We start from the raw sequence: 18,470 nt of genomic DNA, 5'->3' as shown, positions 1-18,470 counted from the left end.
AGCACCAACAGTAAGTAGCAGAAGCACCTTCCCACTCCATACATTTCTGGCATACAGCCCATTGCTAACTCTTTTAATATTAAAATAGGCGTTAATTTGGCTCCTAAAAAAGTTTTTAAAAAAGTGTTATCTGAGAATTAAACAAATGAAGACAGGAAAACAGCAAAGTTGTTCCAGACACTGGGAAACTTCAAAGGAGAGGGGTTTTCTTCCTAAAACTGGTGAGAATGTGGGCGAGAGCAGAGAGGAAGTTAGTACTAGATGAATGGAGGAAGGTGCTGTGGTGACAGTCTGTGAAATTGTAGTCTTTAATATGGAACCCAATTCATTTTATAGGTACCGAAAGCAAATGGAAGAAATGCAGAAGGCTTTCAATAAGACTATAGTAAAGCTTCAGAACACTTCAAGAATAGCAGAAGAGCAGGTACGAATTGCTTCTGTTTAGAAGTAGGTGACAGTATATCTTAACAAAAAGATTCTCAAGAATGTGTAAAAGCTTACAAGGATAATGTCAGTATTTTTAAACTTTGTTTAGTGACTGGACTGAGCACAAATCTTTAGAAATAGTCATGTTTTGTTACTCTAAAACAGTTATGTAAAAGCTGCAGATTTGATATTTTTCTATTTAATGTCCTGCCATTTTTCATTTTGTAGTTATTCTGTAATTAAATTTTAGGTGATTTCTTTTTCTGTAAATTAATGGGAAGCTCAGACTCTTTTTTTCCCTTCCATCTTAATTTCTTAAATTTACTTTTTGAGAAAAATAAATGACTGGTATAAGTAGTCTGAAGACGATGGATACGATTTTCTAAAAGGGCCTCCAAATCCCATTTTTAAAAAACTATTTAAGCACTTCTGCTTCTAAATCACATAAGCATTTTTGAAAATTTTACCTTGTGTTTATACAGATCCATACCTGATCACTTGCTTCTTTTGGACTCTTATTTTCAATCCTTATAAATGTAGGTCACCCCACTTTGAAAAGGAATGAATTGACAGATGCTGTGAGAGGTGTTTGAGGGGCTGGGAACCCCTTGTAGCTAGTCATAGTTGCATAAGAGTTTCAAATCCAACTTCCTGCTTTCAGTAATTTAAAGCTTCTGAAACTTATTTGAGCTGAAATCTTCCAGGCTGGGTCTTGGTCAAAAAGTCGCATTTCTTTTTAGAAAGTTTAAGCAAAAGTTTTTTGTTTTCTACACTGATGCCTTCAGAAAGCACAATACACAAGGAAGGTGGACGAAAAACAGTATACTGGGAAGTCCTATATATCGGCCACTTTAGACAAGGCTTTGCCTCAGACTTGTATTTTTGTAATTTTTTTTACATATGCTGTACCTTCCTTAATATATTTAGAGGGTGAAAATTGAAACTGCTTGAGCATGCTTTAAATTGATTCAGTAGTCTTCCTACCCCAAATGTACTAACGTAGTTTGCAGAGCAATTGGCAATGCAAGGTAATAGAAGCAATTAGACTTCAAACACAAGGTTTTTTTTAAACATCCTATTTCCACTAGGTCCTTAAGCATTTTAAGCATCATCTTGTCAAAATGTAGTTCTTGACAAGTGACTTATGAGGAATAGGAATTATATTGCTATGGTAACTGTTGAAATTCAGGGGAAAAATTAAGAGTTCTAAATAACGTATCAAAGTATTATTGAATTCAGACTTTCACTGGAAGTCTTTGAACTACTGCTATTTGAACACATGTTAAATCCCATTTAATGAACTTATCATAAATAAGATACATTGGTTTCATTTTTGTTATGCACTTTAGAGAAGGGAATAGTTAGAAATCATAGTGAGATATATTGGGATAGTATTACATAAGATTATTAGATACAGTTAGAAGTCTTAGAACTACTAAAGATTTTCAATAAAGCTTTTCATGCAGAAATCTGACGCAGCTAAAATGTTGCTTTTACTCCGTTTCAAGCGCTGTGTAGAGATTAGCTTTCTGCATTATAGAATAAGATCTCCTAACTACTGTAAGTGTTTTCTTTGTATTTAGTCAGCATGTAAATGAATTTTTCATAAGCCTATGGCTATGTAGTGTCTGTTGCCTTTGTGGATAAAATGGAATTCTACTTTGATAAGTAGTATGGTGCATGTTAGCAGAATCTCGCATACTGAACTATGTGGGGATAAACCAACTTTTTTTAAACACAGGATCAGCGGCAAACAGAAGCCATCCAGCTGCTACAAGCACAGCTGACCAATATGACACAGCTAGTTTCCAATCTGTCAAGAACAGTGGTTGAACTAAAACATGAGGTAATTCGAATTTAACAATATGGCATGAGACACTTTTGTATAAAATGTTTCTTGGGTTGTTGGTGGCTGAGTGTTGCTGGGATAAAACTTAATCTGCAAGGAGATGCGGGTAGAATTGCTTTCAGCCCCCTCTGGCTGCCAGCCAAGTATTTAGTCAGTGTGAGTGAGTTAGTTGCAGCAGGACTGCTAATAAAATAGCTGCTGAAATATGGGGAAAGCGGGCTGGAGGAGTTTAGAATGTAGTAATGGGTGGAAGATTAGGTATTAGGTTGACCTAATACCTGGAGTTCATGCCTTAATGGTGAGGGCTTTTGGTCAAGTGAGGTGGAGAAGCAGCTGCTCACACTCTGATGCATGGTGCCTCCAACTAAAAGTGAGACTAAGCAGCTAATATTTAAATCTTTGTCTTGATGAATACCAACAGATTCAAAGAAAGAAAACAAAAGCAATTAAATGCCATTTAATAAAAATGCCATAACTAAACTTAAAACCAGCACTATCTATTCATTTGTAGTTACTGAGTATCAAGTCATTGATTTGCAGGATCAAAAGAATGAAAGGGACTTTCAGAAGTACGTGTGGTATTTCTTAAATCTGCATAGAGACAACTGGAAAAATGTGTGTTTACCTTTTCATCATAGTGCTGCTAAGGATAAATAAGACTAATTTCAGCTTCAAGGCAAATGAACAAGAAGATAGAGAGGAAATAACCATTTACAGTTACTCTCCAATCTTTGCCAAGAATTCAGGATTATTAATTATTCTGTGGATTCTCATAAATTATAGTGTAGTAGAATTACTGGGCCACATATAAAGTTTCTGTAATGGACCGAAGGAAAAATTTGAAATTCCATGGAACATCCCTCAAAGATATTTGTCTAATATCAACAGTCTTCAAGGGCCATATTGCCACAGCTGTGGTCAACAGAGGCACTTGAGCAGGATCCCTGTCGTTAAAGAGTGGGAACAGCAGGCAGGGCATTCTGTGAAGGCTTCAAGATACTGGAACTTGCTTCAATCCCCAGGGTCCAAAATAGCTTGAGATCGCTGAATTTCTGCGCATGCTGCCAAAGACATCTTTTAAGGTGTTTGGAAAGGGCTGGGAGTGTTTCCAAATACAATAAAGGAATAGAAAGGAGTTTCTGTAAGTGGCTGGCTGGCAGTGTTCCTGTTAAAATGATTACTTTAATGCTTCTGGGGTTTTATTGTCTCAGTGTCTAGAGCCTTGGATAGGCATCTTTTTATATTTTAAATCTAAAGAAATATAAATCAAAATACATAGTGCTTTTTTCTGATTAGCTGATGACATTTGGCCTTAGGTAGCTGTGCATTCAGTTGGTTGGGAATTGTGAAACAGCTCGTTATGCTCTTAATATAATATGAATGGCTTAGCACAAAACCCTAAAAACATTGTTTTAAAATAAACATGAAAGGGTAATTTAGAGCTAGAGCTCTCACCCCCACCCCACCCAAAAAAAAAGAAGAATAATTCCCCTTTGAAAGTTACTTTGATTGTAAAGTAATGCCCTTGGATTTCAGTTTTTTGGTACGATAATAGCAAGCTTAATAAAGTTTGTCAGCCAGTGATCTTCAGAATCAAGCACTATTTATAATATGTATATATTTAAAAAAAATCCTCCCACATAGATGAGGCATGTAAGGTACATGTCCTTTCAAAGTTGGAGTGACCTTTTAAGAGATCGGTTTTATATAAAATAAGATTAACTAGGTTCCATGGAGTAGAACAGTTTTTTTTTTCTTCAGAGAAGATAGTTTCATATTAAAAATGTTCTTACATATCTTAATTTAGGTTTCAGATATATTTTATATGCTCCTCATGGGAGAAACTATAACTCCATCTGTTTAGAGATCACCTAACCTACTATGAGTTCTATTACAATTTGAAAAATAAGATTTGTTTAGGATAGAAAATAGTGTACATTTCTGTTAATGGGAAGTCGTTGCAATCCAGGCAGTGTACTCCAATATCTCTTCAAAGTTGTCATGAAATTCATAAGAACATAGGAGCGACCACACTGGGTCAGACCAAACAGTTGTCTAGCCCAGTATCCTGTCTTCCAACAGTGGCCAATGCCACTTGCCCCAGAGGGAATGAACAGAACAGATAATCATCAACTGATCAATCCCTGTCTCCCATTCCCAGCTTCTGGCAGACAGAGGTTAGGGACACCATCCCTGCCCACCCTGGCTAATAGCCATTGTTGGACCTATCCTCCATGAATTTATCTATTCTTTTTTTGAGCCTTGTTATAGTCTTGACCATCACAACATGCTCTGGCAAAAAGTTCCAGGTTGACTGTGAATTGTGTGAAAAAATACTTCCTTTTGTTTGTTTTAAGCCTTCTGCCTATTAATTTCATTTGACGGCCCCTAGTTCTTGTGTTCTGAGTAGGAGTAAATAACACTTCTTTATTTACTTCCTTCACACCAGTCATGATTTATAGACTTATCATATTCCCTCCCTCCCCTGAAAAGTCTCAGGTTTATTAATCTCTCCTAATACGGAAGCTGTTCCATACTTTTTCTGAATCATTTCCAATTCCAATATATCTTTTTTTGAGATGGGGTGACCACATCTGCACACAGTATTCAAGATGTGGGAATACCATGGATTTCTATGCAGGCAATATGATACTTTCTGTCTTATCTATCCCTTTTCAATGATTCCCCTTGTTCTGTTCACTTTTTTGATTGCCGCTGCACACTGAGTGAATGTTTTGAGAGAACTATCCACAGTGACTCCAAGATCTTTCTTGAGTGAGAACAGCTAATTTAGACCCCATCTTTTTATATGTATAGTTTAGATTATATTTTCCTTAACATTTTGGATTCCCAACATTTACTTGTTGACATCCTGGCAGTTGCCAAACATCTAATAAAGACATTGAGGAAATATTTTAAGGCCATTTATGAATGTGAATGTGTTTGAACATGTCTTTAATGCAGCTGAACTTTTATCTGATCTTAATGCTGTAAAATGTACTTTGAAAATGCTAGGTATAGTGGCTTTAATGGCTGTCAAACTTCACTGGCAGATACACTTACAGCATATTAAATACCAGGACTTGACCTGTTGGCTATATAGCAGACACTTAACTTTGAGAAATGGATATTATGAAGTGAAACAGGAAAATAATCCCTGGAGTTGATTTGAAAACTGATCTATTCATTAAAGTTTACATGAAGCTGAACATGTTCATGATGTAACTGCTAGCTCCATTGTATTTAAACTCCTCTTAGTCTTCAGTTTTTATAAATAAAAAATCCAATTATTTTTCAGGTGTCTGACCGACAAAGCTATCTTGTGATTTCTTTGGTTCTCTGTGTCATCCTGGGTTTGATGCTTTGTATGCAGCGTTGCAGAAATGCATCTCAGTTCAATGAAGATTACCTCTCAAAAATCCCCAAAAGTAATCACTACCCAAGCCCCAAAAGGTAATCTCTGACATTCTTACAACTTTATATTTACACTTTATCTAGCATTTGATAGTTGCTCACTTACTCTATTTCCATCCAGTTGAATGATGTTCGTCCATTTTCATTATACCAGTCTGTTTTCTGTACATTCAGAAGTTTGGGTTCTGATAAGCAAAAGGCATACCCTTTAACATCTAGACTTCTATAGAAGAATAGTTCCTGTGAAGGAGTTTATACAAAGTAGCGCCTTTTCTTTGCAATAGGGTCTAACATCACTAATGTAGGAATGGGATCAGATCCTGGATGTGAAGAGAGCACTGCATCTTACTCTCCAGCAGCTTTCTTTGGCCATCAGAAAGAGCACCACTGGCAAAGTCCAGAGCAGTTTTGAGAAACCTTGCCATGGGAAAGGCTTGCTGCAGTGTGAAGGTGTAACACCGACAGTCTGGTTGCAGGCGGGTGGGATTGAACCTGGAACGTCTGGAGCTAAATGCATGAGCTAAAAGCCACATGGCCCTTAAATAAGGCTGTAGAGCAGACTCATTGATCGATCTCTCTATCAGTGGTCTTGGTGCCATGAGATGGGAGAGATCACCACACCCAGGAAGTGTGCGGGTTACAAAAATATAAGGAGTGGTAATGGGGGAAGTTAATGTCTCCCAAGAGTACTCTGGGAAACGGAACTTTATTGTGTTTTTTGTCATTACAGATGTTTTTCCTCCTATGATGATATGAATCTGAAAAGAAGAACTTCTTTTCCACTTGTCAGGTCCCAATCTTTTCAACTAACTAGCAAAGAAGGTATGTTTCATGTACAGCTAATTCCTCCTAGTGGTGGTTGTAAAGTCTGTACCATATGAGTAGTGCATTGTAGATGTATGATCATGTAGTTTGTAAACCAGTTTCAAAAAAGGTAATCCAAAAGCACTCTACTTGTTGTACACTGCTGAAGTCTATCACTGTGTATACTGGGAAATACTGAATTGAAGTAGTTCAGTGGGTAATACTGTTTTTTATATAATCTCTAAAACAGAAATTTATAAAAGGCCTCTGAGTTGAGTGTAGACAATCAAAATCGTTTAGGGTTACTACAGTGGAATTAACACAAGCTTTCATTTGAAAAAAATCTTAGAACATTTTACAAACAAAATGCCCTACACAAAGTCAGCCACCTCAAGAGTAAAAGCACTTTATTTTTAATATTTTAAAAGCAAACAGTAATGCTAAACAGACTATTTAGGAAAGAAGAGGAGAATAGCAAGCCATTGAAACTGCAGGGAAACTTTAGATGGGCAAAATGTAATAAAGTTGGAATTTGGTTTAGACACAGGGCCTAACACTCTTACAGAAATACTTTGATAGCTATAAAGATAAATAGTCAGGACTTTGGTTTTAATGTCTCCTCCACCTTTGTACATTTGGGGCATTAGTTCAAAACTGACTGAGCGCATGCACCATTTGAAGCCTCTAGCACAGTAATCCATTGGCCTGACCTTCTTTAGCTAGAAAGCAGAGGTCAGAGTGCTATTTGATACTACTGCACTATATGCTCACTTTAACATTAGACTCCTCAGCAAGCCAAAAAATTTTAACTTAACTTAATCTTGGAATTTTTAAAAAGAAATAGAAGGAATGCTGCATGCTTTACCAAAAAAAAGAGAGAGAAACCTTTTTGGCATGAGTTACACAGCTGAATTTGGACTTTCAGAAGTAGACAAGCCTATTCTTTAAGGCAGTCATGGAACTTTCTTTTCCTGTAAACCCTGAAATACACTACTTACGTTTTTGCTGTTCTAGATTAACATTGAGTTGGATTTCCATTTTTTGGTAGCGTGGGGATACTCTGATACCAGACTAGTTAAAAAACAATTCTCATTTGTTCGTTTTTATACATCAGCATAGATATTGGCCAGCAACTATATTTTCAATCTTTTTTTTTTTAATCCCCCATTTTAGTGTACATGAACCTATGTGAAAACTACTTCCTGCTTCAGGAGCAGAGTGTCAGAAAAGAAAAGAGTAAATCAGGAGAGTCCAGTGGGCAATCACCAAGCCTTGAAATGAAATCAAGTGGGGGTAGAAATGAGTCATTACAGAGCTGAATTCTTACTCTAAATTAAATGGAGTGCACCTTTATATTCAGGAGTCTTAAACTGGGTTCATTTTAGAATAGTATTGTCAACACTGAATAAATAAATTGTTGTTCAAAGAATATTGCTAAATATTTTTAAATGAAATGAGGGCACAGAGTATGTAAACTAACCTCCTATATAAAACCTGTGTGTAATTATAGACTTAACTTGAATTTGAGTATTGTTATTATACCTAGTGCCTTAAATGCTATGGTGGAAGCTTAACTTTTTTCTCAAAGTTCAAGATTTTCTGAAATGTGAGCCTAAATGTAAGGTCCTAAATAAGTTAGTGCACAGCAGCTCCCATTCAATCCATACTGCATCAGAAATGTGCACTTATAGTACTCCATACTCTGCAGAGAAGAATGTGTGATGTTAAATCAGGCATCTGGTTGAGCTTATATAAACTGGGGGATACGAAATTCAAAAAAGGTAATGTTCTGAGAGATTGCTGTTGATTGATTTTTAATCTCTTGGTGTTTCTAGTAAACTTGAACTCCCTTTATGCATGGCTTTGCTAGCTAGCCTTTCAGTCTGTTATACAGCAATGTATACATAAAAATAAGAGTGTTATTTCCATTCTTTTGGAGGTCCTTGATACTAAGTATACATTTACAAACCCCTCCATTACTCCCCACCAGCAATGGCAGGCAGAAATATTGTAAACACGTTTTTGTTTGATACGTTCAATAATATAATATTAAATACCAAGGACTCTGCTGTAGTTAGATTTACAGATTTACAAATTTGGGGTCACTGTCTTTAAGGGGCTAACATCATCTGCACCTAGCTATGGAATCTGCTGGTATGTTGCTATTTTTGGAGGATCACTTCCCCAGATCATGCGTCTTCACTTGCTAGTGCTCCGGAAGCAGGGGGAATTAGCTCATAACTAAGCCATATTATTCTAAGAGGAACTCTGGAAGGAAGAATCTGAGCCTGACAGAATGTTGACCTTAACTTTAATTTACACCTGTCAGTATCCACAACTCTCTATGCATTGGCATGTTTACAGTTTGTGTGTGTGTATCTGAAAAAAATAAATTGAATATAAAATATAGCTTTCTATAATACGTTGATTTTGTAACAACCCTGAAGGTGTTTAGGTTCCGAAAACATTTCCCTCAATGTTTTGAGGGCCCAGATTGAGACCATTTTAAAAGATCATAACTTGGTGGTGCTGAACACGTGTCTTAAAGTGGTGCAAACTGAGCGACCAAAATATTAATGCATCCAAATTCACTAGTGACTTTGCCGCTTTCACAGATGAAATCTTTTTTTCCAGCTTTCATGTTAAAGGAAAATGGAATCCAATTTCCACAAATCAGTGCCCTGCTAAAATAAATGAAGTGCTGCTAATTGCTGACTAACCAAGAAGTTATGCTTTTTTTTTCCCTTTGTGCTTATGGTGTGAGCAAAATCACTTCAGATTTTTTTTCTACCTGTGTGAGCCAAAAGAAACCCAACACAAAAAAGAGTGAATTTCAAAAGTGTAGTTATGGAGACCACCTAACACCCAAATTACTTTCTTTACTAATATTCTACGTGTTTGGTGTTCTACACCTTTGTGCTTGGAAGCATGGTAATAAAATTACTGACATGGTATGCTGCTGTTGTGTCAGTCTGTTTCTTACAGCCCTAAGTATACATTGCGATGCCTCCAATTATATCCTGCTGTAGATAGGCTTTCTGGTATGTAGCATTAACTCTTATTTGTGATGTGATGTAATCTTTTCCAAAATATTTCTGCAGATGAATCTTTAGTTATATGGTCTTTCAGCACAAGCAAGTTGGTTTAATACTGAGCTTGTTCAGAAGATGATCTGTGAACTTCTAAGGAGAATTGTGCAAGGAAGCCAGAAATAACACCTTCATTTATTAAAAAAATGCTTAAATCTGCCTCAAATACAGGTTCCTTGAACACTCCCCTCTCTTCCCTCTGAAAATATATTCTGCAAATCTTGCCTATGGTCTAATCCTTCAAAAGAGATCTGCAGTTGCAAAATTATATAATTGGGTAGAAATTAGCTACTCTGAAGATAAAACTTTATACTGAACATTTTGATGAGTTTACTTTCCATGCACATGCATCTTGTTAATATCTAATCCATACTATTAAGATGTATGCATGGAAAGTAGAGTAATAGTCCTTGGGATGAGGAATGAAATCTTATATAGTTTCATGGTTGTAGATATTAGTGTCTGTGGTTTCATTTAAATTTTATTGTCCTTTCATATGTAGCCTTTCTTGTCTTATAGTGGATCCAGATGACTTCTACATTGTAGAACCGCTGAAGTTTTCACCAGAAAAAAAGGTATAGTAGCTTCCTTCCAGTTTTTGTGAGAAAAACGTTTTGAAAACACTACCAGTAGATGGTGCTTTTGTCGGTCACTTACCTACAATCAGGCTTGAAAGAATTAGGTTTTTATTGGTAAATGTCAGTAAATACTGACTTCACTATACACACAAGCTGCTGATAAACATTTACATCAATGATGATAAAAATTTACAGATAGGCATAGTAAGAAAAATGCTGCTGGAGAACTTGAGTTTGATTTAAAGGTATTTACCCTTTTTTTTTTGCCACGTGATGTTGATGGTTTGTTCTAACAGTTAAAGCTTTGCCTTTTTGAATTTCAGCATCTACAGTCATTAAATAATTCTGACCCCTCCCCGTAATTTACAGCAACTGTGAAAATTTAAATAAAAATTTAAAAATGCTTAAAGATAAACATCAGTATTAGCTATCAATTACAAGAGGTCTGCCAAGCCTATGTATGACCTACCAGTATTCATGCTTGATTATTTTTTCCTGTTTGCGTTGCACTATCTAATTGTTTCCCCTTTTTCTACTTTAGAAGAAACGTTGCAAATATAAAAGTGAAAAGATTGAGACTATCAAACCAGCATCAGAGCCTCTGCATCCATTAGCCAATGGGGAAATAAAAGGAAGGAAACTCTTTACGAACCAGAGAGATTTCTCTAACATTGGAGAGGTATATCACTCCTCGTATAAGGGTCCTCCATCTGAAGGAAGCTCAGAAACCTCATCACAATCTGAGGAATCCTATTTTTGTGGCATTTCAGCATGCACAACTCTGTGCAATGGACAGACCCAAAAGACAAAAACTGAGAAGAGGGCTTTAAAACGAAGGAGATCTAAGGTTCCAGACCAAGGGAAGTTCATAAAAACTCTAATACAGACTAAGCCAGGGTCAATGCCAAGCCTGCATGACATAATCAAAGGAAACAAGGATATAACAGTAGGAACACTTGGTGTCACAGCAGTTTCTGGACAAATCTAAAACTAGTTGAACTTCTTGTACAGGAGATTTTTTTGTTCATCTGAGAACAGTCTGAATCTTGTGGGAGAGTGGTGGGAGAAGAGATGAACTAACTGGAAAGTATTCAGAAATTATGGTTTCTGCCTTTTTTAAATAGATGGGATTGTGTCAATCTTGGTTATGAGTTTCAGCTTTACAAGGCTGATGACTTCCTATGTGGACAGCTTGGGGGTGGGAGGGATCGTTTTATAAAGCTTTTTTCACAATTACTGGGGCAAAGATTGTTGAAGCCCTGTTTGTTGGGTGGAATAGGGATAAAAGCTTAATCCTCTTCCTTTAGCTTTGTTCCTATTTCTTGCACCTTCCCGTATTTATGTGCCTTTTGTCTATTTATAATGCCATTGGAAGAGGGAGAAAGATAAAACTGTCATTTGATTTCTTTTGTAACTTCTCTCGCTTTTTTGAGGATGCAACACTACAGTGCTGTAAAGGGACGTGTTGGCGTTCAGCTGGACTCAGTAATGTGGGCTGGATACTGTAGAAATACTAACATGGTAGACTTGCTGATTAGATCTCAGTTTTGAAAACTCACTTGGGGAAAATATCTTGTTAGAAGGAATTGTAATGCCATTAATTGCATTTTAATCAATTTCAGATGTGTATTTTATTTAGATGCTTTAAATTAATGACAGCTGTAAAGTAACACTCACTGTATGTGAAGGATCTCATACTGACAAACATGCCTTTGTTTCCCAGACCGACTTTTGGAATTCTCTGTTACGATATTTACCCAAAAAGGATTGATGCTTTATTTTGGTCACTCTGTTTTCTGTTCTAAGAATTTGGAAATTGGGGACTATCTACAAGGAGAAATGTAAGGGTGACTAGGTACAGCTGAAGATATAACTGTCCTAACCAGTGCTGGGTACAAGTGCACATGACAAATGAAAGTGAGTTTGCCAAGCCTTGATGAAGTCGAACAGCTCAAGTCTATTTAAAAGTGGATATTTCCATAAAGTTTGCTTTTGTATTGGCTAACACATGTGCAGTGTGTGTGTGTGTGTGTGTGTGTGTGTATGTATGTATGTATGTATGTATGTATGTTTTGGTACTTTCATATCTGAGTTTTTTTATTTTGACCATGATTGTATATTTGGATAAAATAGAAAGTGTGATTGCATAAAATGTTGTGAATGTGTAGCTGAGTGAATGGGACAAAAGGTTATTCCTTGTTGAAAGGAGTTATAGGTTCATGTTGTAAAGTTTAAGTTAACTTATTAAGCACTTTTAGTGGTACCCTTTTTTAAACAGATCGAATGCCTTTTCTGGGTATTGTATGTAATGTGACTTATTTAAAGCCTTTGTTTTTGCTGCTTTCATGTTAGTTTATAAATACTTTAAAGTGATGTACTTTTACAGTCTGTCTGCACAATTAGCCATTCAGAGCACATGGATCTGATTTATAGAACATGTAATCGGAAAGAGTTCCAAACAAGAATGAAGAAAAAATGTTTATACTATCTGAGTGCAGCATACAACATTGTGGAACAAGAATATGTAACTACAGAGCTGTAGTGCCATTAGAAACTGTGAATTTCCAAATAAATCTGAACACTTGTCTTATAAATTTAGTGGCATTTCTTTTCTTTTATAAATCACATGTTAATTGGCTGAAGCTCAAACTCATGAAGCAGTGTGGTTTTGTTCACAGGGCACTGGACTGCGGCCCTAGGAAACCTGGTTCTTTTTCGAGTGCTTGCTCAGGTCGATTCCATTCTAGGTGTGCGCGCATCCACATGCACAGTTGTCAGAGACTTTGGTCTTAATGGTATCCGTAGGGCTGGCTGTGGCGCCCCTTTGAGTGCCATGCTCATGCGTCCGGTATATTAGGCGCCGCCGACCCTACACCCTCTCAGCTCCTTCTTCCCGCCCGTGCTGGTGGGTTGGAGTGCCTTATCTTGCCTTTAGCAAGAGCATTAGCAGTTCTTCATAGTCTTCTGTTCTACCTAATCTGTACATAGTTGTTAGTAGTCAGAGGAGGAATGTAAACTGCATGCCTTGGACATTCAGAGTGCGCTAGCCTTCTACATCCACTGAACCAAGCCCTTCCATAAGTCTATGTAATTGTTTGTTGCGGTGGTTGACAGGATGAAAGGCACCCTGTATCCGCCCAAAGAATTTCTTCTTGAATCACCATCTGCATTCCCTTCCGCTATGATCAAGTGAAGGTGCTGCCCCCAGCGATTGTCACCACCCACTCGACCGGGGCTCAGGCCTCTTCGGCAACTTTTCTAGCCCAGGTGCCTCTCCAGGACATCTGCAGGGTGGCCACTTGCTTGTCTGTCCATGCATTTATGTCCCAGGCCTGGGTTGATGCTGGCTTTGACAGAGCAGTACTGCAAGCTGCAAAACTGAACCCTGAGCCCACTTCTGTAGATACTGCTTGTGAGTCACCTAGAATGGAATTGACATGAGTAAGCACTTGTAGAAAAAAAAAGTTACCTTTCATAACTAACTGTTCTTCAACATGTGTTGCTCATGTATATTCTATTACCCACACTCCTACCCCTCTGAGTTGTCACAAGAAGGAACCAAGAGGGCATAGGGTCAGTGGCGCCTAATATACCGGCGCATGAGCACTACAGTCAAGGGGGGCACCACAGCCAACCCTACAGATACTGCTAAGAAAGTCTCCAACAGCTGTGTACTTGGGTGCACACACACCTAGAATGGAATGGACATGAGCAACACATCTCGAAACAACAGTTCTTCTTCGAGTGATTGCTCACATCCATTCCAGTTAGGTGTGCGCGCCGCGCGTGCACGTTCGTCGGAAACTTTTTACCCTAGCAACTCCAGTGGGCCGGCAGGTCGCCCCCTGGAGTGGCACCGCCATGGCGCCCAATATATATCCCTGCCGGCCCACCCGCTCCTCAGTTCCTTCTTACCGCCGTGTCGGTCGTTGGAACTGTGGAGCGCGGCATAGCTGTCCTCCACGTCCCTAGCTCTCCTTGTTCTCTATCGTTTATCTCTAGCACTATTGTAGTTGTTAATTAGATTAAGTGTAGATAGTAGTAGTTAAGTTAAGTAGTTTGTAAATAGTTCTTCGCCGGGGGCTTAGCCCTTCCCGGCACCCGGCACCAGGCTCATGCCTGGTTCGCCGGGCTTCAAGCAGTGTGCGGCCTGCAAGAAGCCCATGCCCACCAGCGATCCCCACGACGCGTGCCTGAAGTGCCTGGGGGAATCGCACAGATCCGACAAGTGCTGCATCTGCAAGGCTTTTAAGCCAAGGACTAAGAAGGAGAGGGATCAAAGGCTCCGGACTCTCCTTATGGAGGCGGCACTTGACCCGGCGGCTTCGCAGGCCGTGATCTCGGCGCCGGCACCGGATCGCACCGGCACCGAGAAGACTCCCCGGCACCGACCTTCTCCGGCACCGGGGACAGAGCCTAGGCCGTCGAAGTCTATTACTCCGGCCAGGCAGACCCGACTGGAGCGCCCGGCCTCAACATCGGCCGCGGCGCCGCCGGCACCGTCGACTCCGGGCCCGGCGGGTCCGTCGAGTCCGGTGCCGCCAAGCTCCCCCATGACATCTGGGGTTGAGATAGTGGTGCCATCCACACCAGAGACCTTCGCCTCGGCACGGGACCTCATAGCCATGACTGAGCCCACTCAGCGGCCACCCCCGGTACCGCCGGTGCGGGTCGTGTCCAGAGGCAAACGTATGATGTCGGCACCGTCCTGGGACTCACGTTCTCGATCCAGGTCCCGACGTCACGGTCGCTCCAGATCCCGCCGCCACTCGCAGTCCCGGCACCGCTCCCCTCAGCGGTACCGGTCGCACTCGCGGCACCGGTCGACATCACGACGATCGCGGTCGGACTCCAGTTCCAGGAGCCGATCCAGACTTTATTCGCCGCACCGGTCGACCTCCCGGCGCCGAGCTGGTGGCAGGTCCCGGTCCCGGTCGACCTCCCGGCACCGAGCTGGTGGCAGGTCCCGATCCCGGCACCGAAGCGGCGCCCGGTACCGGTCCAGATCCCGGCACCGTGACAGAACCCGGTCCCGGTCCCGGCACCGATATGACTCCCGGCACCGGTCCCCGGCACCGAGAAGATCGTCCGTGCCGGCCCGCGCGGACCCTTACCATCCAGGGTCCGCCCCGCCATGGCCCTCCAGACAGCCGTCCGTATCTTCGCTGACGGGCAGTGGGTACGCGCTGGGCACCGACCGGCAGGCGGCGCTGTTCAGCGATCCGCCACAGCAGGACCAAGGCCCGCAGCAATGGGGATTCTGGACACCCTGGGCATATCATCAGGCCCAGGGCCCCCAACAGCTCCCTGCTAGGCCGGCGACTGCGGAGCGCAGGGCACCTGAAGCCTCGTTGTCTCGCCCCCCTCCCTCCCCGGATGGGGAGGAAGGGTCCAAGCATCAAGACTCCGCTTTGGCTCCTGAGGCAGAGGCGAGGGCCGAAGGAGACCCGCCGTTAGACACTCTCTTGCCAGGGGTCTCCTCATCCTCCTCCCCGGATGAAGCGGTGGCTGGGACCTCCTCCAACAGCCCCCCCCCGCTGGACCTCAGGGCGCACCAGGACCTCCTCAGGCGAGTAGCTCAAAATCTGAGTCTGCAAGCCGAGGAGGTCTCGGAGATAGAGGATCCAATTGTGACCATCCTCTCGGCAGACGCTCCCACCAGAGTCGCCCTGCCGTTCGTACGAACCATCCAGGCCAACGCCAACACCATCTGGCAGTCTCCGGCCTCCATTCCTCCCACTGCGAAGGGCGTAGAGAGGAAGTACATGGCTCCTTCTAAGGGCTACGAGTACCTCCACGTGCACCCGACTCCGTGTTCCCTGGTGGTCCAATCAGTCAACGATAAAGAGCGTCACGGCCAGGAGGCTCCAGCCCCCAAATCCAGGGAGGCCAGGCGGATGGATCTCCTCGGCCGTAAAGTGTACTCGGCGGGGGCGCTGCAGCTCAGGGTCTCCAACCAGCAGGCCCTGCTGAGCAGATACGCCTTCAACTCCTGGGTGGCAGCAAATAAATTCAAGGAGCTGCTGCCACAAGATGCTCGTCAGGAGTTTACGGCCATTTTGGAGGAAGGCAAGAAGGTCGCACGCACGTCCTTGCAAGCCTCTTTGGACGCTGCGGACTCGGCTGCCCGTACCCTCGCGTCGGGTGTAACAATGCGTCGCCTCTCCTGGCTGCAGGTTTCTGGCCTTCCGCCGGAGCTCCAGCACACTATACAGGACCTTCCTTTCGAAGGCCAAGGCTTATTCTCGGACAAGACAGACCCCAGACTCAAGAGTCTGAAAGACAACCGAGTCATCATGCGGTCACTTGGGATGCACACACCAGTGACGCAACGCAGACCCTTCCGGCCGCAGCAACAACAACAACAGCGCAGGCCGTATTCCCAGTTCCGCCAGCGGCAGGACCTTAACAGACGCCGCGGCAGGAACGGAAGGCGCAGGCACTCGGGGAACCAAGGGGGGCAGAACCAAGGCTCCTCTAAGCCCCCGCCTGGACCTAAGCCTTCATTTTGAAGGTGCGCCCGAGGGCGCAGTAACAGTTTCCCCAATGGATCCTTCCCCCCTGTTTTCCAACCGCCTTTCGTTTTTCCTCCCGGCGTGGTCCCTAATAACATCAGACCGCTGGGTCTTACGCACGGTGCAGTCGGGATACCGCCTGCAGTTTGTTTCATTTCCTCCTCCCCGCCCCCCTTCCTCGTCCCTCTTCAGGGACCCCTCTCACGAGCAATTCCTTCGGCAGGAGGTGCAGACGCTCCTCGGCAAAGGAGCTATAGAGGCGGTGCCGGAGAACGAGAAAGGCAAGGGGTTTTATTCCCGCTACTTCCTGATCCCCAAGGCCAAGGGGGGCCTCAGGCCTATCCTCGACCTGCGAGAGCTCAACAAGTACCTGGTGAAGTTGAAGTTCCGCATGGTATCCTTGGGGACCATTATCCCATCCTTGGATCCGGGAGACTGGTACGCCGCCCTCGACATGCAGGACGCGTATTTTCACATTGCTATCTGGCCACGTCACAGACGTTTCCTTCGCTTCGTTGTGGGGTCTCTTCATTACCAATTTGCAGTCCTCCCATTTGGCTTGTCCACGGCCCCGAGGGTGTTTACGAAGTGCATGGCAGTTGTTGTGGCGCAGCTCCGGCGCAGTCGTATCCACGTGTTTCCGTATCTGGACGATTGGTTGATTCGGGGCACGTCGGAACAACAAGTCTGCAGCCATGTCCGCGTGATCACCGACATGTTCGCCACTCTGGGCATCTTGGTGAACACAGACAAGTCCACCCTGGTTCCCACACAAAGGGTGGAATTCATCGGGGCCGTCCTGGACGCCACTGTGGGCAGGGCCTTACTGCCATTGCAGCGGTTCCAGGCCTTGTCGGCGATCGTGCAACGGCTGCGGACAGCCCCCTTAACGTCAGTGAGGACATGTCTAACCCTGTTAGGCCACATGGCGGCTTGTACTTTTGTGACCAATTACGCTTGGCTCCGCATGAGGCCCCTCCAGTTGTGGCTCATCAGTCATTACAGGCCGACAAGACAGCCGCTAGATATGTTAATCACAATCCCCCAGAGGGTCCTAGATTCTCTCGGCTGGTGGCTAGACCAGTCAGTGTTGTGTGCGGGTCTCCCCTTCCACCCATCTCAGCCCTCGGTGTCCCTAACAACGGATGCCTCAGATCTCGGCTGGGGGGCCCACGTAGGGACCCTGAGGACGCAGGGCCTGTGGTCCCAGGAGGAGGTGGGGCTACACATCAACATGCGGGAGTTGAGAGCGGTCCGTCTTGCTTGTCAAACGTTCTGTCATCAGCTTCAGGGTCGCTGTGTCGCGGTGTTCACCGACAACACGACGACCATGTATTATATCAACAAGCAGGGCGGCACCAGATCCTCCTCCCTGTGCCACGAGGCGATACGACTCTGGGACTTTTGTGTAGCCCACTCCATTCACCTCATGGCTTCCTTCCTCCCCGGAGTACGGAACACGCTGGCGGATCGATTGAGCAGATCCTTCCTGTCACACGAGTGGTCCCTTCGCCCAGACGTCGCCCTCTCCATCTTCCGGAGGTGGGGTTATCCCCGGGTGGACCTCTTCGCGTCCAAGGGGAACAGGAAGTGCCAAGCGTTCTGCTCCTTTCAGGGCAGGGAGCCCGGGTCGATAGCGGATGCCTTCCTCATCCAGTGGTCGACCCACCTGTACTATGCGTTTCCCCCATTCCCTTTGGTCCACAGGGTCCTTCTGAAGGTACGCAGGGACAGGGCTCACGTGATCATGGTAGCCCCGGCATGGCCCAGACAGCACTGGTACCCCATGCTGCTG

The 18,470-nt window shown here is 43.3% G+C and overlaps 1 protein-coding gene across 7 annotated transcripts in view; it reads left to right on the top strand.

Annotated features, from left to right (window-relative positions):
* The window catches only part of SUCO (SUN domain containing ossification factor), a 900,323-nt gene that overhangs the window by 86,096 nt on the left and 795,757 nt on the right, over window positions 1-18,470 (top strand). For 5 of the 7 annotated variants that reach the window (XM_050962991.1, XM_050962992.1, XM_050962990.1 and 2 more), the window contains 6 exons: window positions 337-424; window positions 2,168-2,272; window positions 5,574-5,728; window positions 6,420-6,511; window positions 10,102-10,157; window positions 10,702-12,754. In XM_050962991.1, coding sequence (XP_050818948.1) covers window positions 337-424; window positions 2,168-2,272; window positions 5,574-5,728; window positions 6,420-6,511; window positions 10,102-10,157; window positions 10,702-11,148 — 943 coding nt within the window. In that variant the 3' untranslated portion in view covers window positions 11,149-12,754. Of the gene's footprint in view, window positions 1-336; window positions 425-2,167; window positions 2,273-5,573; window positions 5,729-6,419; window positions 6,512-9,478; window positions 10,077-10,101; window positions 10,158-10,701; window positions 12,755-18,470 lie in introns of those variants that run through there. The other 2 variants (XR_007775597.1, XM_050962993.1) reach the window with 2 other exon arrangements.

The sequence above is a fragment of the Gopherus flavomarginatus genome, chromosome 7, assembly GCF_025201925.1.
Source record: "Gopherus flavomarginatus isolate rGopFla2 chromosome 7, rGopFla2.mat.asm, whole genome shotgun sequence".
Lineage (NCBI taxonomy): Eukaryota > Metazoa > Chordata > Testudines > Testudinidae > Gopherus > Gopherus flavomarginatus.
This window is presented reverse-complemented; position numbering and strand designations above follow the sequence as displayed.